At 37.3% G+C, this 25,906-nt stretch overlaps 1 protein-coding gene across 1 annotated transcript in view; it reads right to left on the minus strand.

Moving 5' to 3' along the window:
- CDC42BPB (CDC42 binding protein kinase beta) overlaps positions 1–25,906 on the minus strand; it is a 172,787-nt gene that overhangs the window by 7,849 nt on the left and 139,032 nt on the right. The window contains exons 28-30 of the mRNA XM_036752011.1: positions 24,839–25,055; positions 22,235–22,297; positions 16,804–17,400 (exon numbers count right to left, since the gene is read on the minus strand). Of these exons, the coding sequence (XP_036607906.1) occupies positions 16,804–17,400; positions 22,235–22,297; positions 24,839–25,055 (877 nt within the window). The remainder of the gene's footprint in view (positions 1–16,803; positions 17,401–22,234; positions 22,298–24,838; positions 25,056–25,906) is intronic.

The raw sequence follows: 25,906 nt of genomic DNA on the forward strand, positions 1-25,906 counted from the left end.
GTTAATGAAAGAAAAGCTGAACACACTTAAGGAAATATGATCATGTTCTTTCTTTCAGAAACATTAATACAAAAGGCCCTTGGTATTTTAAATTCACAATATGTTATTTGGATGGGTTTTGGAGGCATAATTTTGTTAACAATAAAGAAAATTACCTGTCAATATAAATAGTAAGATGATTTGGGAGGGGTAGTGGTTTAATATGTAAGAGAATCAACTATCTTCAAACACTTCAGAAGCAACTATTTTAATTAATAAGCATTTTCTCCTTTATTCTGTAAACAGCTCTCCGAAGGCAACCTTACTATAGTTTAACATGATATGTGAAAGGAACAAGTGACTTTTATTTAACACAGTTCTTGTACTTCAGAGAGACCTTTCCTCTAGTTCAAAAGTGTAGAGGAAAAGCAGTCAACAAGGAAGGAGAAGTCCAGACTCTGGTGCTGGCTCTGCCACTACATGGCTGTGTGACCTGGAGCAAGGCCTTTCCCCTTCTTGAGTCTCAATTTCCTCCTCTCTAAAATAAAAAGCGGAGCATGACAGATTAGATCTCTAAGACCTCACAGTTTCTGACATTCTGTGATTCTAAGATACCAAATGCTTATTTGAATGCGTAGTACTGCAGAAGAGCTACACAGAAGTACCAAGATAACACTGCAAAGCATTAAACCTAGACCTAGTCTGCATCCGAAAAAATGAAAAGTCTCACACACACACACACACACACACACACACACACAACTATCAGGATCAAGCCTTTTCTAAAAAAGAAGCAAGCACTGGAAAAAGCATTAAACTAGGAGTAACAAATGAGAATCTTGTCTCTGCCATGAGCTAGCTGAAATTGGGGAAGCTCTTTTATCTCTCTGGGCCTCAAGGTTCCTTCACTGTAAAATAGCTAGAATTTTTATAGCAGTTTTTGGTTAGAAAAGGGCTTGACAAATATTATTTCATAATTTCTAAGTCCTCTTCTAATTCTTAAGAATGGCTCATTACTTTATGATAATTTCAAAAGGCAATTTAAAATGTCTAATCATCCACACCAAAGGTGAGATGCAGTTTGTTGGTAGATACACTTAGCACTGGTGGTAGCATTACTTTGACAATGTTTAGTGCTGGGGAATGCTACAAGTACTTGTGAATGCTGTGTAGTTTTAACTTTCAGTCTCAGTCATTCTTCTTTATCTTGAATTAACAATTCACTTCTGTTATATTGCAAGGGGATGGGTACCACTATCTTTTACTGAATCTGTAGCAACTGTAGGAACAAAATCCTTTCCATTGAATATTAAAAAAAATGTAGAGTGCTTAAGTGTGTACTCACTTTAGAAAGATGGCGTAGGTCAGTTGCAAAAAGTTCAAAAGCAACATTACTGATAACGTAATGACAGAATTTTAGAGTGGAAAGCCTTTATCTAAAAAGGACCCTTGACTGCATCACACCTGGTAAGTGGTCACCCAGTCTTTGTCTACGCTCTCCAATGAGGGGAACATACACCAAAACTCCGGAGGCTGTACATTCCACTTCTGCATAGCTCTGTAATCATTAGGATCTTTCCTTATATCAAACCTAAAGTTGCTTCTTTTCAACTTGGCACTGGCCCCAGAATGCACACATAGAAGCAAACAGAACATGTCTCATTTTTACCCTATATAACTACCCTTTCAAATGCTTGAAAGCAGCTATTATGCCAGTCTCTAGCTCCACCACACCACTCCTCAACTAAAAAACCCAAACCAAATAAAACATTTCTCTCCTCCAGGCTAAACGTCCTCAGTTCCTTCAACAGACCTTCATATGATATGGACACAAGGCTATTTGCCAGCCAGTGTTCTACAGATGATCAACATCCTTTGTAAATCGTGGTGTCAAGGACTATACACAACATTCTAGCTACGGAGCACCAACGAGAATGGTCACCTTCTTATTCCTGGAAGCTCTGCCTTTCAACGCAGTCCGAGACTCCATCAACTTTCTGGGGGACTGCTGGCTCTTATTTAGTGACCTCGAGCCCTCACTGTTCCCAGGATGAACTTGTTTGACCTTGCCTCTCTAATCTATGCCTGTAGAATTTATTTCTTGTTCCCAAGTTCAAGACTTTACACTTACTCCCTACTAAATTTCATCTTATCAGATTCGTCCCAATCTTCTAGATCTCTTCGGAACCTGACTTTCTCATCTAGTAAGTTCTGTGGCCCTCCTAGCTTTGTGACATTTACCAATGCCTTTATCTAAGTAACTACAAAAAATATTAAAGAACACAGGACAAGCATAGATCCCTGGGGCACTCCACTGAAAATCTTTCAAGCTAACATCAAACTGTTCCAACCTGTTCTAAATTCAACTAGTAGTATTGTCAGCTAGCCTGTATCTCTCCATCTTTTCCACCAGAATACTATATGGTACTTTAAAATACAGCATTCCCCAATCTCCTATTTTAGTGTCCTTGTCAAAAAGGGAAACTAGAAATAAACTCATTGCCTTTTACAGACTCCATTCTCTTCCCTTTTTTGAAAACTGGGAAATTTGTCCTTCCTCCAAACCTGTGGTAACTTTCCTGTTCTTTACAATTTTTCAAATATTACTAGCTCAGCAATCATATCAATTTCTTGAAAGGATGGGATAGGGAACCAAGATGGTGGAGTAGAGGAAACACTATAGCTAAGTTTCCCAACCTTCCCCTCCAAACAACTTTAAATTAATGCCTCAAATCAAATTCTGCAAGCCCAGTCTAGGATAGGAGATCAGAAGGAGAGGTTTGTGACAGTGGAGTGAGGACTCTCCTGGAGCCCATGTGGTAGCAATACCAGCTGTAGGCCTTGGAGGTGGCAACAGCACCAGCTTCAGGAGCTCTTGGCCCTAAGAGAGCAAGGGGGCTAGACGACTGGTAAGAAGGAGACTACAAGGGACCCCTGTGCTAGCATGAATCACAGGATTGGGCACTGTCTGGCAACTCCATTGCCCACTCCCACTTCTAGGTCACAGTTCCAGAGCAAGAGGAGTGGTTTCAGTCACAAAGGATCAGAGGCTTTTGTTGGGTGAGGCCCAAAGCACAAATCAGGAAAGCATCTCCCCACATCACCACCTTGGAAACAATGAAAAAACTTCCAAATTCCCACTAACTAGTTCTGAAAACAGCAGCGCAAAAAAGCCTGAAGATCAGGACATTGCCCTGACCCAAACTCACCCTGGGACTAAAGCTCAGTTTTAACATAAAGTTTAAAGTCAAGAAATAGGCTGAAAAAAATGAGCAAACAGAAAAGAACCTGAGCATAAAAAGCTACTGTGGTGAGAAGGAAGATCAAGAACTAGAAGATGACAATGATGTCAAAATAGCTACAAGCAAAGCCTCAAAGAAAAATGTGAATTGGACAAAAGCCCAACAATTCTCTCCTTGGAAGACCTAAAGGAAAGATTTTAAAAATCAAATAAAGAGTGGTAGAAGAAAAATTGGGAAACAATATTAGAGCAACAAAAGCAAATTATGAAAAGACAATAGCTTGATTAAAAGAGCCACCAGAAAATGACACTTAAAAAAAAAAGAATTGGTCAAATGATAAAAGAGGTATAAAATCTCACTGAAGAAATTAGTTCCTTAAAAATTAGAATCAGTCAAGTGGAATTCAAATGGAATCACTCCATGAGACATCAAGAGTCAAAGTCAAAAGAATAGAAGTATGGAATATCTCATTGGAAAAATAGCTGACCTGGAAAATAGACTGAGGAGAGATTAGTTAACAATTGTTGGACTACCTGAAAGCCATGATCAAGGAAAGAGCCTAGATATCATATTTCAAGAAATTACAAAAGAAAACTGTCCTAATATCCTAAAACCAGAGGGTAAAACAGAAATAGTGAGAATTTACTGATCACCTCCTAAAAGAGATCCCAAAATGAAAATTCCCAGGAATATCATAGCCAAATTCCAGAGCTCCCAGGTTAGAAAGAAAATACCTCAAGTAGCCAGAAAGAAACCATTCAAATATCATGGAGCCACAGCCCGGATCACAGAAGATTTAGCAGCTTGCACATTAAAGGGGCTTGCAATATGATGTTCTGGAAGGCAAATGAGCTAGGATTAAAACCAAGAATAACTTACCCAGCAAAACTGAGTATAATCCTTCAGGGGGGAAAATGGACATTTAATGAAATAGAAGATGTTCAAGTATTCCTGAACAAAAGATCAGAAATGAAGGGAAAATCTGATTTTCAAATATAAGACTCAAGAGAAGCATAAAAAAGTAAACATGAAAGAGAAATCACAAGGGATTCAATAAGGTTAAACTGTTTACATTCCCATATGGGAAAGCAACACATCTAACTCCTAAGAATTTTATCATGATTAGAGCAGTCAGAAGTATTCCACATAGAGAGAGGACATGTGAGTGAATTATGTTGGGATGATCTAAAAAAAAGATTGGGTAAGAGCAATTTGCTAGGAAATGGGGGAAGGAAGAGAAAGATTGGGGAAAATTATCTCACATAAAAGAGACACTCTAGGAAAAACTTTTATAATGAAGGAGCAAATGGTGGGGAGGTGGGCAATACTGGAATCTCACTCTCTGAATTGGTTGAAAGAGTGAAGGAATACATATGTATATGTAAGTATATGTATATATGTATACATAAGCTCTCCTTTCTTTCTCTCAACTGGATTCAGAAATCTACCTTACCTGACAGGGAAGTAGGAAGGTAATGAGATCAGGAGGACACGAGGGGTAAAAGAGAAGGCAGATTAAAGGATGCAGTGATCAGAAGCCAAACAGAATTTTGAGGAGGGATAGAGTAAAATGAGAGAAGGATAAACAAGACAATAGGATGGAAAAAAATGCAGTCAGTAATCATAATTATGAATGGGATAGCAGGATGGATTAGAAAGCAGAATCCAACAATACACTGTTTACAAGAAACACATCTGAAACAGAAAGATACAGTTAAAATAAGGGGCTGGAGCAGAATCCATTATGCTTCAGCAGAAATTTTTTTTAAAAAAAGGCAAGCACGCAATTGTGATTTCAGAAAAGCAAAAATAAAAATAGACCTAATGAAAAGAGATAATCAGAAAAACTACATCTTACTAAAAGTACCACAGACAATGAAATAACATCATTATTAAATATATATCCACCAAATGGCATGGCATCCAAATTTTTAAAGAAAAAATTAGTTACAGGAGAAAATTAATAGCAAAATTCTACTAGTAAGGAACCTCAACTTTCCTCCTCTCAGAGACAGATCAATCTAACTGTAAAATAAATAAGAAATACGTTAAAGAAATGAATAGAATTTTTGAAATGTTAGATGATAGGTATTTGGAGAAAACTGAATGGGAATGGAAAGTTTAATTTTTTCTCAGTTGTACATAGCACTTTCACAAAAACTGACTATGTATTAGGGCACAGAAACCTCACAACTAAACGTAGAAAAAGAGAAAGATTGAATGCACCCCTTTCAGATATAATGCCATAAAAATTGCATTCAAAAAGGGCCGTGAAAGCATAGATTAAAAATTAACTGAAAACTAAATGATTTTAAAAAAATGAGTGGGTCAAAGAACAAGTCAGAGAAACAAACCAATAATTTCATCAAAGATGAGGCAACAATAAAACAACATACCAAAATTTGTGGGATGCAGTCAAAGCAGAACTTAGGGGAAAATTTATATCTCTAAATGCATTCATCAATAAAAGAAAGAATAGATCAATGAATTGGGCATGCAACTAAAACCTAGAAAGTGAACAAATTAAAAATCCCTAATTAAATACTAAAATGAAAATCCTGAAAAATCAAAGGAGATTAATAACATCTAAAGTAAAAAATAAAAAAACCACCATTGAACTAAATTTAAAAAAATGAAATAAAACTAGGAACTGGTTTTATGGAGGAAAAAACAATAAAATAGATAAACCCCTGGTTAGTTTGATCAAAGAAGGGAAAAAACTAAATTACCAGTATCAAAAATGAAAAGGATAAATGCAGGACCAATGAAGATGAAATTAAAGTGATTACTGGACAAACCCAATTATACACCAATAAATCTGACAATCTAAGTGAAATGGACAAATATTTACAAAAATATAAACTGCCCACATTAACAGAAGGTGAATAGAATATTTAAATAACCCTATCTTAGAAAAAGAAATTGAACAAGCCATCAATAAGCTCCCTAAGAAAAAATCCCCAGGACTAGATGGATTTACAGGTGTATTGTATAAACTATTTGAAAAACTAGGTAAGAAGAAGTCCTACCAAATTCCTTTTTATGACACAGATATGGTTTTGATACCTAAACCAAGGAGAGCAAAAACAAGAAAGAAAACTGCAGATCAATTTTACTAATGAATATTGATGTAAAAATTAAAAAAAAAATACTAACTGGGAGATTAAAGCCACATATCACAAAGGCCATACCATACTACTAGGTGAGATTTATACCAGGAATGTAGGGCTAGTTCAATATTAGGAAAACTATATTCATAACTGATCCTGTTGTTAATAATAATAATAATAATAATGAAAACAACAAAAATCATATTATCATCAACAGATGCAGAAAAAGCTTCTTTTTTTTGGAGAGGGGGAAGCAGGGCAATTGAGGTTAAGTGACTTGCCCAAGGTCACACAGCTAGTAAGTGTGTCAAGTTGTCTGAGGCCGGATTTGAACTCAGGTCCTCCTGACTCCAGGGCCAGTGCTCTACTAACTGCACCACCTAGATGACCCCAGAAAAAGCTTCTGATTAAATACAACACCCATTCCTATTAAAAACACTAGAAAGCATAGGAATCAATGGAGCCTTACCTATCTAAAATTAAGAGCAAACATTATCTGTAACAGGAATAAGCTAAAAGCTTTCCCAGTTAGATTAGGGGTGAAACAAGGATGTCCATCATCACCACAATTATTCAATATTGTATTGGAAATGCTAGGTACAGCAATAAGAAAAGAAACTGAAGGAATTAAAAACAGAAACAAGGAAACAAAACAATCACTCTTTGCAGATGATATGATGGTATACTTAGAGAATCCCAGAAAATCAACTAAAAATACTAGATGAAAAAATTAACAACTTTAGCAAAGGTGTAGAATATCAAACAAACCCACAAAAATAATTAGCATTTCCATATATTACCAATAAAGTCCAGCAAGAAGAGAAAGAAAGAAAAATTCCACTTAAAATAACTGCAGAAAATAAAAAATATTTGGGAGTTAAGACAAACCCAGGAACTATAGGAACATAATTATAAAATAATAAAGACAGATCTAAACAACTGGAGAAACAGTAATTGTTCATGGATAGGCCAAGCAAATAGAATAAAAGTGACAATTCTATGTAAATTTATTTACTTATTCGGTGCCATACCAATCAAACTGCCAAAAAATTATTTTGTTAGAGGAAAAAAAATAAAATTTATCTGGAAAAAACAAGAGGTTAAGTATATCAAAGAAATCAACGAAAAGAAAATGTAAAGGAAAACAGACTAGCAGTGCCAGATTTCAAACTAAATTACCAAGTGGTAATCATAAGAACAATCTAGTATTGGCTAAGAAAAAGAGTGGTGGATCAGTGGAATAGATTAGGTACACAATACACAGTAGCAAATGACCAAAATAATTTAGTGTTTGATAAAAACCAAAGGTCCAAGATTTTGGGGCAAGAACTCACTGTTGGACAAAAATTGCTGGGAAAGCTGGAAGGCAGTTTGGTAGAAACTAGGCATAGAACAACACACCCAAATAAGGTCAAAATGGGAAAATGATGTGGACAGAAAGGGTGAGATTGTAAGTAAATTAGGAGAGCATGGAAAAATTTACCTATCAGATCTATGGCTAAGGGAGGAGTTTATGACCAAATAAGAGAGAATCACAAGAAATAAAACTGGTAATTTTGATTACATTAAATTAAAAAGGTTTTGTACAAACAAAACAAATGCAGCCAAAATTAGACAGAGAGCAGGAAACAGAGATGGGGGTGGGGGGAGGGATTTACAGAAATGTCTCTGATAAAGGCCTCATTTCTCAGATATATATGGAACTGAACCAAATTTAAACATAAAAAGAGCCAACTGACAAAAAAAATCAAAGAATATAAATAGGCAGTTTTCAGAGAAAAAAATCAAAACTGAATATCAATCACATGGAAAGATGCTCTAAATCACTACTGATTAGAAAAATGCAAATTAAAACAACTCTGAGGGGGTGGGGGTGGACCAAGATGGCAGCTGGAAAGCAGGGACTTGCCTGAGCTCCCCACCAGGTACCTCCAAACAACTATAAAAAATGGCTCTGAACAAATTCTAGAACTGCAGAACCCACAAAATAGCAGAGGGAAGCAGGGCTCCAGCCCAGGACAGCCTGGATGGTCGCTGGGTAAAGTCTATCACATGGAGCTGGGAGCGGGAGCTGGGAGCTGAGCAGAGCAAAGCCGAGTGTGAGCCCCGCCTGGACCAACCAGACCAGGAGCCAGGAGGAACAGGCCCTAGTGTCCTGAATCAGCGAGCTGTGGCAGTTACCAGACTTCTCAACCCACAAACACCAAAGACAACAGAGAAGGTTAGTGGGAAAAGATGCGGAGACAGAGTAGAAGGAGTTCACAGTTCAGCCACTGGCCCAGGGGCAGAGGAGGTGATGCAGCTCTGAGGCTGCTTCCAGAGCTACAGTTGCAGTTGCTTCTGGCCCCAGGCCCACCTGGTGGGAGGCATTAAGTGGTAGATCAGAGTAGGAGTGCAGAGCCTGCTTAGATCTGAGTCCAGTCTGGGTTGGTGGTTCTTGGGGGAGGAGTAGTGCTGGTGTGGCAGAGCTTGCTGTGTAGAAATAGCTCTGAAAACAACAGCGCAACCCCTCAAGCTTGGGACAAAGTACTCTATACTCTACAAGCAGTCATACCCCAACAAAAAACCCAAGGGTCAAGTAAGTTGGCTGGGAACATGAACACACAGCAAAAACGGACTCAGATTCAGACTCAGACTTTGGCATCTTTCTTTGGTGACAAAGAAGACCAAAACATACAGACAGAAGAAGTCAACAAAGTCAAAGAGCCTACATCAAAAGCCTCCAAGAAAAAACATGAACTGCTCTCAGGCCATAGAAGAGCTCAAAAAGGATTTGGAAAAGCAAGTTAGAGAAGTAGAGGAAAAATTGGGAAGAGAAATGAGAGTGATGCAAGAAAACCATGAAATCGACTTGCTAAAGGAGACTCCAAAAAATACTGAAGAAAATAACACCTTAAAAATAGACTAACTCAAATGGCAAAAGAGCTCCAAAAAGCCAACGAGGAGAAGAATGCCTTGAAAGGCAGAATTAGCCAAATGGAAAAGGAGAGCCAAAAGACCACTGAAGAAAATACTACCTTAAAAATTAGACTGGAGCAAGTGGAAGCTAGTGACTTTAGGAGAAATCAAGATAGTATAAAATAGAACCAAAGGAATGAAAAAATGGAAGACAATGTGAAATATCTCACTGGAAAAGCCACTGACCTGGAAAATAGATCCAGGAGAGATCATTTAAAAATTACTGGACTACCTGAAAGCCATGATCAAAAAAAGAGCCTAGACATCATCTTTCAAGAAATTATCAAGGAGAACTGCCCTGATATTCTAGAGCCAGAGGGTAAAATAGAAATTGAAAGAATCCACCAATCACCTCTTGAAAAAGATCCCAAAAAGAAAACTCCCAGGAATATTACTGCCAAAATCCAGAGCTCCCAGATCAAGGAGAAAATACTGCAAGCAGCCAGAAAGAAACAATTTGAGCATTGTGGAAACACAATCAGGATAACCCAACATCTAGCAGCTTCTACATTAAGACACTGAAGGGCTTGCAATATGATATTCCGGAGGTCAATGGAACTAGGATTAAAACCAAGAATCACCTACCCAGCAAAACTGAGTATCATGCTCCAAGGTAAAATATGAACTTTCAATAAAATAGAGGGCTTTCAAGCTTTCTCAGTGAAAAGACCAGAACTGAATAGAAAATCTGACTCTCAAACACAAGAATCAAGAGAAGCATGAAAAGGTAAACAAGAAAGAGAAATCATAAGGGACTTACTAAAGTGGAACTCTTTTGTTTACATTCCTACAAGGAAAGATGATGTGCATAATTCATGAGAATTAGGGTAGCTGAAGGCAATATACATATATATATGTATATATATATAGACAGAGGGCACAGGGTGAGTTGATTATGAAGGGATGATATCTAAAAATATAAAATCAAATTAAGGGATAAGAGAGGAATATATTGAGAGAGGGAGAAAGGAAGAGATAGAATGGGGTAAATTATCTTGCATAAAAGTGGCAAGAAAAAGCAGTTCTGTTGGGAGGGAAGAGGGGGCAGGTAAGGGGGATTGAGTGAATCTTACTCTCATTGGATTTGACCTGAGGAGGGAATAACATACACACTCAATTGGGTATCTTACCCCACAGGAAAGAAGGAGGAAGGAGATTAAAAAAGGGGGGACAATAGAAGGGTGGGCAGATAGGGGGAGGAGGTAATCAAAAGCAAACACTTTTGAAAAGGGATAGGGTCAAGGGAGAAAACTGAATAAAGGGGGACAGGAAGGAGCAAAATATAGTTAGTCTTTCACAACATGAGTATTGTGGAAGGGTTTTGCATAACGATACACATGTGGCCTATTTTGAATTGCTTGCCTTCTTAGGGAGGTGGGTGGGGAGGGAAGAGGGGAGAGAATTTGGAACTCAAAGTTTTAAAAACAGATGTGCAAAAACAAAAATTTTTGCATGCAACTAGGAAATAAGATATACAAGGCAATGGCGCATAGAAATCTATCTTGCCCTACAAGAAAGTAAGGGAAAAGGGGATGGGGAGGGGGAGTGGGGTGACAGAAGGGAGGGCTGACTGGGGAATGCAGCAACCAGAACATATGCCATCTTGGAGTGGGGGGAGGGTAAAAATGGGGAGAAAACTTGTAACTCAAAATCTTGTGGAAATCAACACTGAAAACTAAAAATGTTAAATAAATAAAAACAACTCTGAGATACTACCCCATACCTGACAAATTGGCTTACATGACAAAAAAGGAAAATGATAAATGTTGGAGGAGATGTAAAAAAATAGGGACACTCATGAACTTTTGGTGGAGTTGTGAGTTGGTCCAACTGTTCTGTAAAACAATTCAGAACTATGCCAAAAGGGCTACAAAACTGTGCATAAAGTTTGATTCAGCAATACCACTACTAGGTCTATATCCCAAAGAGAAGGGAAAAGGAGATACACACACACACACACACACACACACACACACACCCCAGCTCTTTTTGTGGTGGCAAAAATTGGAAATCGAGGGGATGCTCATCAATCCATCAACAGGAAGATGGCTGAACAAGCTAAGGAATTTAATTGTGATGGAGTACTACTATGCTATAAGAAATAATGAGCAGGATGTTTTCAGAAAAAATCTGGGAAGACTTAACATGAACTGATACAAAGTTTAGTGAGCAGAACCAGGAGAATGTTACAACAATACTGTACAATGATCAAATTGTGAATGACTTAACTATTCTCAGCAATACAATGTTTCAAAGGACCCATGATGAAAAAACACTATTCACCTCCAGAGGAAGAACTGTTGGCATCTGAATGTAAATTGAAACATACTTTTTTACTGTAATTTTTTTTTAAAAAAAATAGGTTTTGCATGACTTCACATTTATAATCGATGTTCTGATTACCTTCTCAATTAATGGGTGGGGGAGGGACATGAGAGTGGGAGAGAATTTGGAATTCATAATTTTTAAAAAGTAACAATAAATAAAAAGAATTAGGAAGAAAAAAAAAATAAAGGACTAGATAGGAACTCTTGAAAATAAGGAAAACTTGTGGGCCAGCTCATGGGTCCCTCATAGGCAAACTATTTCCCTAGCCAAGCCTGGCTCTCCATTGCCAGAGGTAAATCTTCCACAGAAGTGACTTGTGCCAGGTTCCTATTTCTAATGACAGAAGTCTGTATTAGCGCTTTCCTGAGGCAGAGGATCCCAAACTTATTTGGCCTACCCATCTCCTTTAAAAGAAAATTACTCAGCATCCCCCTTGGGTTAGGTTAGGTTAGGTTAAACCTTATTTTTATTCAATGCCCCACAACTGCACCTGAGGCTACTAGGTATTGCCCACTTTGGGAACCTATGGCTTAAGAGTAATAATGATAGCTGCCTTTCTATGGTGTCTCTCTGTTCATTAGGTGATTTAAGCATTTCATTTGGTCCCCCCTAAAAAATCCTGTGACATACACTGTACAAGCATGATTGTTTTTACTTTACAGATAAGCAACAGCCAGAAAGGATAAAGTCACTTGCCCAGAGTCACTTAGGTCATAAATGAAATCAAGGCCACAAATTCCTTTCACTATTACTAGATTGTGCTATCCTAAGCATATTTTAATGGCATCACTTTAGCACTGTTAGCAAGGGATATTTTTTCCTTTAGTTCTCCAGTGTTCATTAAAATATATCTAGAATCTTTATGTTGCACAGTATAATAGAAAGTTAGAAAGGTTCACAAAAAACTAGAAAAAGATGGGTGGGGGTAGAACATTTAGGCCATTAGGACCCTTCCCAGGCCCCTGATATTTAGAAAACACAGTATTAAACTCATGGACCACTGGAGTCCATGGAGTCATGGAACACTGAACTTCGCTAGGTTAGCCACTTAAAGCTCTTCAAAATCCAATGATTCACTCATTTTGTATCCTTCCCTCCCCCCACACATAACATTCTAACCAAATTGTTCTCATAGCTGTTTCCTCACTCTTATATATGATTTCCCATGTCTATTTTTCTGTTCTTTCTAAGCTTGAAATATATGCTACCCACTCCTTACTTATACCTCTAAGAATACTTAGCCTCCTTCAAGGCTAAATTCAAGTATCATTTCCTATGTGGAGCCTTTCCAAATCCCCTCAGATATTAGTTTCTTCTTTTTTGTAAAGTTATTTCACATACATTTATTTGTATTGATGTTATGAAAAGAAGTACGCAACAGTTGATACAAAGCTGACCTGAGAGTTAAGAAGACCTAGGTTCAAACCCTATCTTTGAGATATACTAGCTGTGTGACTCTGGGCAAGTCGCAACCTCTAGAATAGCCCCAAGAGGCTCTCTAAAACTAATTAAAGATCTGGTCAAAGAAAAATATACATGCTGCAACCCCCAAGCAGACTGTAAATTCTATTAGGGCAAGGACACAAGGACTGTTTTGTTTTTGTCTTTGTAACTGGATACCTGAGTTTGAACCCGGGTCTTCTTAATTCTGAGACCAACTTTCTATGTATTGTGCCATAGTGCTTTTAATAACACATGGACAGATAAGTAATTACAAAATAACTTCAGGAAAAAGATAGCACTAACACATGAAGGGATCAGGAAAAGTCTTCATATAGGAAGTGATATTTGAGTTTAGCCTTGAATAAAGCTAAGCATTCTTAGGAGTGGAATTGGGGGTGGGGGTACTATATATTCTAGCACAGTGCCTTCTACAAAGCAGGTGTTTAAAAAATGTGTGAATTGAAATGAATGAAAATTTCCATTTCAATGGAAATTGAAATCTACAAAGTCAACAGGGAAGGGTAGTGAAGAGAGAATATGTGAGAGAATTTTTGAGACAGTTAAGGTATTTTCTTTCTCCTATGAAAAACCACATTTCATGTTTATGTTCATGCGTAATTTTGCAGCTTCAAACTTTTTTGGAAACAAGAAAATATATACATACATACACACACATTCATATATATATGAATCATAATGATTTTTTTTATTGGACCTGTGACTTCATTGGTGTAGAGGACTTCTAATGAAGAAATTCCCTGTATTAATGCAGGCTGGCACTTGATCTGATAATTATCTAGGAATTGTCTAGGGCACTGAGAGGTTAAATAGCTTGCTCAGGGGTAACACGTTTCAGGACAGCTGAATTCAGATCTCCCTGACTACAAGATTGCCTCTTTATCTCTTAATGAATGTAAAATAAAACATCTAAATTCTTTATTTAATTACCTCTGTCATGGTGAGCACTAACCTTGGTAACATTAGATATCAGATAACATGAGATATTAGATAACATCGATATCTAGGAAATCTTACTAATGGGGACATGGGTGAGCAATGCTTCTATCAGCAGTAAGGAACAGGCTCTGGCCAGCATCAGGATTATCCTCATAATCCACAAAGGAGATAAAAAATATGTAGTTGTTTATAAGGTAATAAAGAACATCCCAGCAGATTGCAGTTCGATGGCAACACGCAAAAAATAATGAAAGCTAATTACATCTGCCTTTTGTTGGAAGTTCCCATCCTTTGGTATTGTATGGTTAGTATTTTATCAATATCAGTATTTTATCAGTATTGTGTCAATAAAATTAGCAATGAAACAGATCAGAGGTTCCAATGTTAAGCAATTAAAAGAAATTAATAATGCCATTCAATTTTAATAACTATGTCCTCAGCAGGTATCAATCTGCACTGACAGAGGAAGTTCTTCACTAGGAGTTACTAATATAAATCACCAATTTTAATAAAGTTATCTAGTAGCTAATCGCATTGAATGTCTATGGGCAGAGCTTCTATTTTCTATTTATTTAGACGCCCTGATTTTAAATTTAAACTAAATTTAAAATTTAAATTTAGTGTCAGGATGTTCTGATATCCTTAATTATAATTATCTATCTTCACTTCTGGCTTGAACTCACACTCTGGAGTTGTCTACTTCATCACAAGTCATTCTGCCTCAGTCTGCGCTCTCCCAACCTCTTCCCCCCACTCCCTCCCCAGCTCCCCTCTAGGTGTTACCTTCCCCCTAAAGGAATCTAAGCTTCCTTAGGGCAGGGATTGCTTTATTTGTTCCTATCTGTCTCCCTAGCACTTCGCACATAGCACCTAACAAATGTCCTAATAATTAAACTATTTGAGGCTTACTATAAACAGAGAAGAGTGAACAAGGAAGTTTCCTCAGAGTAATTAACTTATTTTTCCGAACATAGACAGCAAAAAAAAACAAAAAAAAAAAACAAAAAAACAGCCTTAAAGTGGGACTTTGGCTTTCTAAGTATCAGAAGAAAATGATAACTTTTCTAAGAGCTTTTCTTTGACCATCAAAAGTACTCTGACTACTTTTTACTATCCTATTTCACAGAATTTGGGGGCTGGAGAGGACCTTAGTGGCCATTATTTGGTTCAACTCATGCCTGAAAGGAAACCTACTCTAACATATCTGAGAAGTGGTCATTCAGCCTCTGCTTGAAGACCACCACTGCGGAATGAGCCCATTCCATTTTGGTCATCAAGCTTCAACTAGCCTGTTTGCAACTTCTACCGATTGCTCCTAGTTATGCTTTTGGGGCCAAACAGAAGACAGTATCATCCCTTCAAACATCTGAAGATAGCTATCCTGTCCTTCCTGAATCTTTTCTTCAGGCTAAACATCCCTAAACATGGATTCAAGGTTTTTTACCATCCTGGATGCTTTTATCTGGACAGCCTCCAGCTAACCAACTCTATCTCACACTAAACACAAGCCTCCAGGAGACTCATCTCAGTCATCCATAATTCTTTTTTCCAGATATTTCATGTGATACGATACAACGAAAAGAACACAGTACTTGAAGGCAGAAGCCCTGTGTCTGAATGTGGAGTTATTGAACTTGTCTCCTCATCTGTAAAATCAGATGTCGAGATGATTTCTAACGGTCCCTTTGCATCTATAAGTCCTATGAGCCTTTACAGCCAGCTTTTTTGTCTAATGCCACAAATGAAGATTACCAGGTTCCGTGCCTCAAACAAATGCTTATTCGTTAACTGAGCTGGCAGAAGAGATACAATGACGGAAGGGAGCCATCTTACTGTAGAAGAATATGTAAGGATCACTTTGTAAATAGCATAAACATAAGTTATTATTATGAATACTAATATTAAATTGTTCTCTAAATGTCTTTCTGAAAAGGCTGTTTTTACAGACAAGAAGGCTGAGTATATAGACTTGTTCCAGGTTGGGCAGAAATTCCAGGACCAACTTGTAGTAGTTTACTTTAAGCAATAAATAGCAGGGCCTGTGCTATTTACTGTCTCAGAAACTATTCTACGACTGTAAGAAATTAGCTAGGGTCCCCAAAATAGCATATAGTAGAGGCAGAACTTGAAGCTAGGCCTTCCTGGTTCCAAGCTTGGCTCTTCATTTATACGACCATGCTGCTGTGCTCTGAGTTCCAAACTTCATCACTTCATCTACATTCTCATTCTGGAACATCTACCAGCCCCTTCGTGCCTGCTCACCGGGAATAGCTCTCTGCTTAATCAGCCTCTTTCTCCCATTGGTGACTTCTTTTGGGGGGGAAGGGTGCATGCGTGCAGGAATGGTCTCCATTTTGTTGAGGGGTAAAAGCTGACCAACTTTTATTTCTCCTTTTGAGTTTTTGGAATTCAAAACCAATACCCAGCACCAAGTGCTTCCCCATCCGCCATTTCCACCCCACCCTCCTTTCCACTTTCCTTTTGTTTTTGCGCTGACTTCTTACATTAGATTGTAAGCTCCTTGAGGGGGTCTATCTTTCTTTTCACTTGTATTTGTAAAGCTTAATACAGTGCCTGGAATACTGCAAATGCTTGAAAAATGCCTCTGTACCACACTTTTATCACCTGGTTCTTCTATTATGAGAAAACATAATTAGGTCCAGTGTAAATTCTTGCTACCTTAGCTGTGAAAGTTGGAAGATAAATCAAAGCAAAAGAGAACACGTGCTGATTTTTGATGAGAAAAGCAGCAACAGGAATATGGCAACAGAAAAACATATACATACTACAGGCAACAGGAGTTGCAGGCCACATTAGCTCCTGCATGCGTGACCTCCGACCTTGTGAATCCACGTATAATCCCATATGGCTGAAGCAAAGCAGGTATTCCTCATTACTGAGTTCCACAGCACAAAGGGCATCAAAAGACTGCTGTGAGAGGAACGTAAGCGAGGGATCATTAGGATTTACCAGGTTTAGAGACTGTCCATCTCCCTGGATGTTCAACAGAGAGAACCCAGAAGGGTAGCCAACACAGAGCCTGTCCTTGAACACTGTCATCCATTGTACATTTCCTGGAGCCACAATTTCACTGAATTTTTTGTGGAAAGGTTTAGTTCTATGAATTTCATAACAAAGAATCAGTCGTTTCACAGCCACAAACAAACAAGTTGAAGAGCTCTTCTTCAGTGTGGCAACTACTATGAGTTGGCAGCCTTTAGTTTCCGGAAGTTTGATGTCAAAATTGCCTTCCGAACCATCAAAACAGGACCATGGATAGAGATGAACATGATGGTTCCTGCCACAGATGAGGATGATAATTTTCTCTTTGGGAGCAAGTTCAATCTGGTACACTTTCTTACAATCAGCAGCTCGAACAATCACTACAAAGAGGGCACAAGAGAGAAATCTCAGTGAATAAAGGACTATGAAAATTTAAATAATCCTCTGGAAAGAAAGGTAATTTTCTGTCAACTTTGCAGGTGACGTAATGCGATAAATTCCAACCTTTCTGAGTGGAGAACGTGAGGAAGTAGAAAGAACAATGAATTTGGAGTCATGGGCCACGGGCTCTCCTATGCCTATTTTCCTGCATCACTATCAACATGGAACTTTTCCATCACGTGCTATCTTGAACAATTTGATGCATATGAGGTAATACCTCAGTTGTTTTGATTTACATTTCTGATCATGTGTAATCAAATTGCCATCGATAATCTCTATTTCTTTTTAAAGAACAATTTGTGGTCATATAAATAACAATCTACTTTGGCTTTGATGATATTCTCTATATTGTGGTTAGTTATACATTCATTCTCTATCCACAGTTTTGAGAAATACAACTTTTCATTTTCCTCTAAGTTTGGATGGAATTACTTCAAAAAGTATTTAACTCACTTAGCCATATGAAACTTATTGTAGTATTTGGTGAAAGGGACTAGTCTAAAGCTATTTCCTGCTGAACTGCTATTTAGTTTGCCCAGTAGTTCCTACCAACAGAGAGTTCTTCCTCAGTACTCTGGGTTACTGGGTTTATTATGGAAGACTACATGGCTGTATGGATTTCTTGTTAAGTGCTTATATATGCTTATATAAGTCTATAACTTTTCTATTTTTTTATTCAGTGTCAGATAGTTTTGACAAGAAAATCTGAAGTTTGATAATAGCAGACTCATCCTTCCATTTTCCTAGACACTCTTGACTTTTTGTTCTACTGTATTATTTTACCTAGTTCTAGTAACTTTGCCTTTGGTAATCTGATTAGCATAGCATTGAATCCTTGGCTTTATTTGGGTTGAACTGTCAAATTGGTCATAACTTAAACTCTTCACTTATGAAAGGCTTTGTTTTTTTTTTTAATAAAAACTAATTTACAGTTGTGTTTATATAAATTATGTAAATGTGTTTATATAAGTCCTGTGTACCTTGTAGGTTAACTCCCAGGCAATTAAGTATAACCTTTTTTTGTCACTCTGATGAAGTAATTTATCTTTACATTTTTTTTCATGGATTCTCTACAGTTTCTACATAAATCATAGGAAAGTTACAGATAAAGAATTGTCTCTTAATGTTTATGCCTTTAATTTTTTTTGGTATTACTGCTACAGCCAGAACGTCTAGTACTATATTTAAAAATAATAATGGTGACAATGGACATTGCTGTTTCATTCCTGTTCTCGTCAGGAAAGTTATCCATATCTCCCCTTCACAAAAAATAATTCTGGGTTTTAGACAAATGGTTTTGATTATTAAGGAAGTTCTTTTTAACTCCTTAATAGAATTTATTAAAAATCTGCATGCAGCATTCCACACCCATAGTTCTCCACCTTTCCAAGGAGGCATCTTATCACATCTCTTCTGTGAATCCAAGTTTGTTCAGCATAATGCCAAAATATCCATTTTTAATTGTCTGTTATTACTTCCATCTACACTGTTATAGCCATTGTGTATCTTGTTTTTCTGGTTCTTATGTATTTCAGTTCATTTGGGGTTTCTCCAAATTCTTTATATTTATCATTTCTTACGGCACACCAATATTCCATTGCATTAATGAACCGAAACTGGTTCAGCTATTCCCCAATTACAATTCATTGTGACTGTAAAAAGTAGTGCTATAAATATTTTGGTATACAGCACCCTTTTTTTTTGGTCACTGACTTCATATCCCTAGCAGCAGAATCTTAGGGTCAGAAATTTCAAAATGTCTTAGAGAATGGTTGGACAAATTCATAGTTCCATCAATGCCTTAATGTACCTGTCATTACACATCCCTCCAATGCTATTACTGTCTTTTATCTTCTTTTCTAATTTGTAGGAAATAAAAGTAAACCTCAGGGTTGTTTTGATCTGCATTTTTGTGACTGGCAGTGACTTAAGAGTACTCTTTCATATGATGAAGAGTTTGCAATTCTTTTGAGGACTTCGTTCATTTGAGATTTTGGGGAATGGCCTTTGATTTTACATATTTCTCTTTGTGTTTATATATCTTGAGTAGCAGACCCTTATCAGAGACATTGATAAAAAGGTCTTTTCCCAGTTGACTGCCTCCTGTCTTATTGTAGTTGAATTAATTTTTTTAATACAAAAGCTTTTAAATTTCATTTAATTAGAATTATGTATCTTATTTTTGTAACTACTAATATCCTTCTGCTTGATTAAGAATTCATCTGTCATATACCACTCTACCAGGGGAGTACTTTAGAATTAGAAAAATAGTAAGAAAATTCATCTGAAGGAACAAAAATTTAAGAATCTCAATGAAAAGTTAGGAAGAAAGGGGATCTGGTTATACCAGATCTTGAGCTATACCACAAGGTAGTAATTATCACAGCTATTTGGAACTGGTTAAAAAAATGAAAAGTTGAAACATATCAGGCTTATTAAACAGAAGCAAAGAAGCACAGTAACATAACATTCAATAAGCCCAAATATGCCAAAGACTGGAATAAAGGCTCACTACTTAACCAAAAAAAAAATGCAGGTGAAACTGGAAAATCTGGGAGAAGTCAGGATTTGGCCAAGATCTAAATGATTTTGTACACACAGGATCTTTTCCTTTTTTCTTCTATCTATGGGGAACAGGCTTTGAATCACTGGATCAAAAGGCAGGCACAGTTTAGTGATTTTTTGGAAACAATTCCCATTATGTTTTCTGTAAGTACTGGACCCATTCACAGATGCACCAAGAGTGCAGTCTTGTAAGATTCTGACACTGAAGCTTGGTAACTTAGTGTCCATATTTCTAAGTCAGTTAATGTTTGGTTGGCATCTCATATATTCTATTTATTTGTACTGGGGCCTGTTTCTGATACTTCTGGGGCTTTGGGGTAGAGGGCTTCTATAATTTCTTTAAATACTGAATTCAGATTGTTTATATCTGTCTTGGAGATCTATAATTTTCGATTATCATACTTGGTTCTGTTGTTTTGGTTTGTATAGATCTGAACTTTTCTTTCAGTTCTGACATTTAAAAAAATTACGCTCTATTGTTTGCTCTTACATCGCTACATTTTTCCCTTTTGCCTGAGTTGCTCTCTGCGACTCTACCTTTCAATTCTCATGTCAGCCTTCTTGAATTCTTCCTTTAGCCATCTTATTTCTAATAAAAGAGATGCCATATCTTTATCATCTCACTGTGATGTTAAACCACTCTGAAAGTTCTTAGTGGTATGCCTATTCTCCATTTCAAAGGTACAGTCTGTTGCATTTTTCCTCTGTAGAGGTTTCTCCTCTCTTTCTTTTATTCCACAGTATTTATTCATTTTATTAAGGCTTCTTTGGCCTGGCTCTTGTGAGTTTTTTTTCCTTTCCCTGCTTTTTGGGTTCTTTTAGCACCTTTATCACTGTTGTGAGATAGTTTGGGGGAACTGAACTTAATCAAATTTAGTCTTTTTGAGGGGCACATCTGAGAAGCTATAAACTTTTAAAAAATGGACAAGATAGAGTCCCTATGCTTGTTTTATATTTCCTCAGTTTTCCTTTATTAGAGTGAAAGGATGGATTGCTATTAGGAGGTCTTCCAGTTGACTCAGAATGAGTTTAAGTTGAAAAGACTGAATCAATGAACTCCAACCAGGTAAGCCTAATGGGGGCAGATCCTAGAACAGAAGGGCATATTCATGCAGTATCCAAAGATACAAATCTACTATGGAGTGAGCTTGCCAATCCCATTTCCAACAACTCCATAATTTAAAAAAGTTCATCAGTAGAGCACGTATTCTAAATAAGGACACTGGCCACCAGTAGGACAGATCAAAACACAGAGTTTAATCTCTGATAGTCGACTGGTACTTCTAGAGTTGGGTCACCACGCAAGGTCACTCTAGGCAAGAGAATATCCTCATTGGCTTACTCACCAACAGGCTGATAAACAATCTAGGGCTAGCCAATAATTAGTGTGACAGGCCGTTGGGAATGGAAGTCCATGCTATCTAACCATACTAATACAATTATCAGCCCTGAAAAAAAAATTCTATATTCTTCATAGGGGTGTGACTATAGATAATCCTGTCATTCCTAGAGATAACATCTTTTAGTTTAATTGTGTGCCCACCCCCCCCAATACCCCCAAAGGACACAAGAGGAAAAGAAAATTCATTTTGAGAGTCTCCAGGAGATTATGGTTTTGAATATGACAGTACCATATAACGAGCAACTGCATAGTTCTGATAGGTGAGGTTTTTGCCTTGACTTCCTGAGAACCATACCTCCATGCCACTTTCCACTCCTTTCCAGTACCGTTTTTTGTGGGCTGTCTCTCCCCATTAGAATGCAAGCTCTTTGAGAGTATGGGCTGTCTAGCTTGCTTATATCTGTACCACATTTGAAGTACAGTGCTTGGCACGAAGTGCTTAAAAGCTCTTCTATCTATGGAGGCCATTTCTAAACCACCTGTGTATATGTGTGTCTATGTATGTATGTATGTATGTATGCATATATAGTTTTCATGTTGGCACATTTTGGTGGGCACATTTCAAGTTGGGGTTAAAAAGAATTAAAAAGAATTTCAGTCCTTCGCTAGTGGGATAACTAGGTGGACTTGTTATAATCCACAAGACTACTCACCTGGAGTTAGGATAAACTTCACCTTTTTCCTCTTCTGATTTTATTTGTAATTTACTTTTAGGCAATCAGCTGAATGATCGTGTATTTTACACTTCAGTAACTAGATTGGACATACATTACTATGGTACCCAAACCCAAATCACAGTAACTTACCATCACGAGTTAACTCTATAACATACAGTCCTTCTTCTAAACCAATGGCTATCCTATCCCGATCTATATAAAAAAGAGTAAGAAGGATAAGGAGACTAGTTAATACTAGTAGTTTAATTACAAAAGATCCTATATTCTAGCAACATTTATAGTCAAATCCCTTATAGAACATATAATCTTAAGAGATAGAGGGGACCTTAAAAATCATCTAGTCTTCTAATCATATAAGTAAATTACTTAATTTATTACAGGCCAATGGTCATTTAGAATTTGATCAAACACGTTCAATAACAAGAAACCCACTATGTAATGATTCAATCTGTTTCATATTTGGGACAGTGTTGAGAATTTTTCATAAGTTTTTTCTTATACTGAGCTGCAATTTGCCTCCCTGTAACTTTCACCATTTCTCCCAGTTCTGCTCTTTGAAGCCAAGCAGAATGAACCTAATCCCTCTTTAAATTATAGCTCTACATATTTGAAGACAACTAAGTTGACTCTCATCCCACAAAAATACTCATTTTCTAGTCTACATATCCCTAGTCCAGTCAACCGCTTCTCATATGACAGTTGTTCAATTATATCCTCACCAGGGTTTGTCATTTCCGGAGCATGCTGTCAATGTCCCTATCAAAATAAAATGCCCATAAATGAACAGAAGGCGCCAGATGCGGTCTTACCAGGGCAGAGGACAGTGGGCTATCATGTTCCTTGCTTTTGATATCCTGGCATCCTTATTCTTTTTTCATGCTGTACTTACAGTCCGCTAAAACATCCAAGTCTTTCTCATGTAGCCTGCTACACAGCTACAATGCAACTTATCTTTATTAGGTTTGAACTTGTTAAAGTTGGTCCATTATATTAAAACTGCTTAAATCTTTTTGGAATAGTCTGCCATAAATCGTGTTAAGCATCCTCTCTCATATTACTTATGAACTCGATGCCACCTTAGTTTGATAACACCAGAAGCCACTTTCCAGGGCAACACCAATTCAATAACCAACACCATTTAATGAAGTATAATATTATCCAGCCACATTTTTTTCTACTTTGGTCCAAATGATATTTTTGGAGGCAAATGCCTCGCTGAAATCTCCAGACACTATGTCTACAATTCAAGTCCTGTTTAAGCTTGGAAGCATCATTTCACAAGGTCATTCCCCCTGCAGCCATCAACTAAGGGGGAAAATCACCACGGAAATGGGGCCTGCCTTCCTTAGCACCACCAGCAACAACTGCTAACCAACTACCACCAATAGGCAAGTAGGGAATGGCAGAACCCCTCAGACCACAGGTTCTGTTTTCAGTCCAGCTCTGAGAGCCGTCACCTAGGGAAGTAACTACTGTGGAGAAAGGGTCACCAAGGTGCCAGGTAAGCCAGGCAAGCCGAACCACTACTACCATCATCACGTCGACTACCATCTCCCCCAATGGAGAGGGAGATTATCCTCCCCTCTGCTCTCCATATCACAGGCCCTGAACCTATAAACCTTGGTCATAGCAACGCTTCCAGCACACTGTTGGTAGCAATCATCCTAGAAAGCAACCCTTGTGGAGATGCAGCCTGACCAATACTTCTGTAGGTGCTACATTCACAGCTAATGAAGACCCAGAAAAGAAATTTCTTGCCACTGAAGTCCTTGGCACTGTCAAATGATCAGAAACTGACATGATTTTACCAGTAGAAGTGACATTAAAGAAGAATTGCTATCTGTTTTGCTTCTGTACCCTAAGAAACCATGGGACCTGCCTATTTAATTTGTAGCTGAAACCTTCCATACGTATTGTTTCCCCTATTAAAATATAAGCTCCTAGAGAGTGAGAATTGTATTTGTATCCAAATAGCACCTGGTACAGTAAAATCGCTTAATATATGTTTTTTTAATTCATTCATTCACTCACCCCTCTGGGATTCTTTCCTTGTGTGTAAAATGTGAGAGTTGAACTAGATTATAATAATGACATTTACACAGCATTTTACTTATATTTTCTTGTTTAAGCCTCATAACAATAGTGCAAGTGGAAAAGCAACAGACTTATAAGAAGAGGCTGTGGGTAAAAATCCTAGGTCTGTAAGTTACCGTGTGGCCCTGAGAAAATAATACCCTCCCTGGGCTTCTTTCATTTGTAAAATGTAAAGATGAGACAAGATGTCATCTAAGATCTCTTCAATCCTGATATGTATAGGTAGATACAGATAGAGACCACGAATCCCACTTCACAAATAAGGAAAATGACATTCGGGAAGGTTACATGACTTGCTCATAGTCCCACAGCTAGTAAGCGTCAGAGGCAGGATCTGAATACAGGGATTCAGTGTTCTATACATGGTGTCATGCTATTCCTTCCAGCTCTAAATCCCATAATACATACATCAATACAAATTTGGTACTCAAATATTTACCAGTCTAAAAAAGATACAAGAATGGCATTTAAATTAATCTAGTAAACATATCAGAAGGTTTAAACAATGAAATGTGCAAGCATGCAGCTTTCGAATTTGTGGAAGAAATATTTTAAACATATGAGCACTGTTGAGAACATCAGCTTTTCTAATGATAGGGAGAAAGCACTTCTTTAAACTGCAGCTTCCAAGGTACATACCTACTATTGCAGCTGTTAACATGGTTTTAATAAGAGGCAGTGTGCTGTCATAGGCTTCCTGTGGAATATGTACAACTTGATTTTTAAGTCTGTTTTTATGCAGAATAGACTGTAGTCCTTCTAGGATCCCAACCCATTTCCTCTTCTCATTTTCATTCTCTGTTAGAATTAGCAGTGAACTGGTCTTAGCAGGTGTGCCTAAGAGAGAAGCTGTCACCTTAATAATATAAAATAAACAAAACACAAACATAAGACAAACAAAATAGACAAAGTACACATAGCTATACCCCAATAATATGAAGCAATTTAACTGCTTAGAGAAATAAATATAGTATATATGTTTGGAAGTAGAAAATTTACTTCTTCACAAGGGTGCTTTCAGAAGAATGCTATATGCTAATCTTGGCGTTAAATTTTTTTTTTCAATTCAGTTTTTTCTCTTCTAATTGCCAAACAGCTTTAGGTCACATGCTGAACTTTTAAAGCTCCTTGTCCCATAAGCTTTCCTGCTCAGTTCTTCCATTAAATACTAAATGGGAAACAGTAATAAAAAGGGTTGTATGCATCCTGTTAGTTTATAACATGTAAATTTCTAGCCGGTTTAGCTCTTGCCAGAACCATGGCTTCCTAAAGTATATTTTGGAAATGTTTACTTGAGTTACAGCAATAATTAAAGCAGTGTCTGGCGGGGGAAGGGGGACAGAGATGATTTCTCAAATGGAAACATTTAATTTTAACACTGATTACATTAGAAATGCTATGAGATTTTTCCCTAAGTCCTCATTAATGAAGCCTGAAAAACTATTTGCTGTAACTTTTTAGTCATGTATGATTGCAATTCTCCCTCTATTATATACACTAGGAGATCTCTGAATAGAGAACTATTGTTTTGTCCAAATATTGCTGAAAGGCTTGTTAGTTTTCTGTTCAACACAGCATTTCGCTGTGATGTTTCTCAGTTATATTTTTTTAAAAGGCATGCCATTAAAGAAAAAGGTAAATGTGGAATGTTTGATTTCATCATTTAATATTTTTGTTCTAACTTAAAGATTACTGTAAACACCGGAA

The sequence above is a fragment of the Trichosurus vulpecula genome, chromosome 3 (genome assembly GCF_011100635.1).
Source record: "Trichosurus vulpecula isolate mTriVul1 chromosome 3, mTriVul1.pri, whole genome shotgun sequence".
Lineage (NCBI taxonomy): Eukaryota > Metazoa > Chordata > Mammalia > Diprotodontia > Phalangeridae > Trichosurus > Trichosurus vulpecula.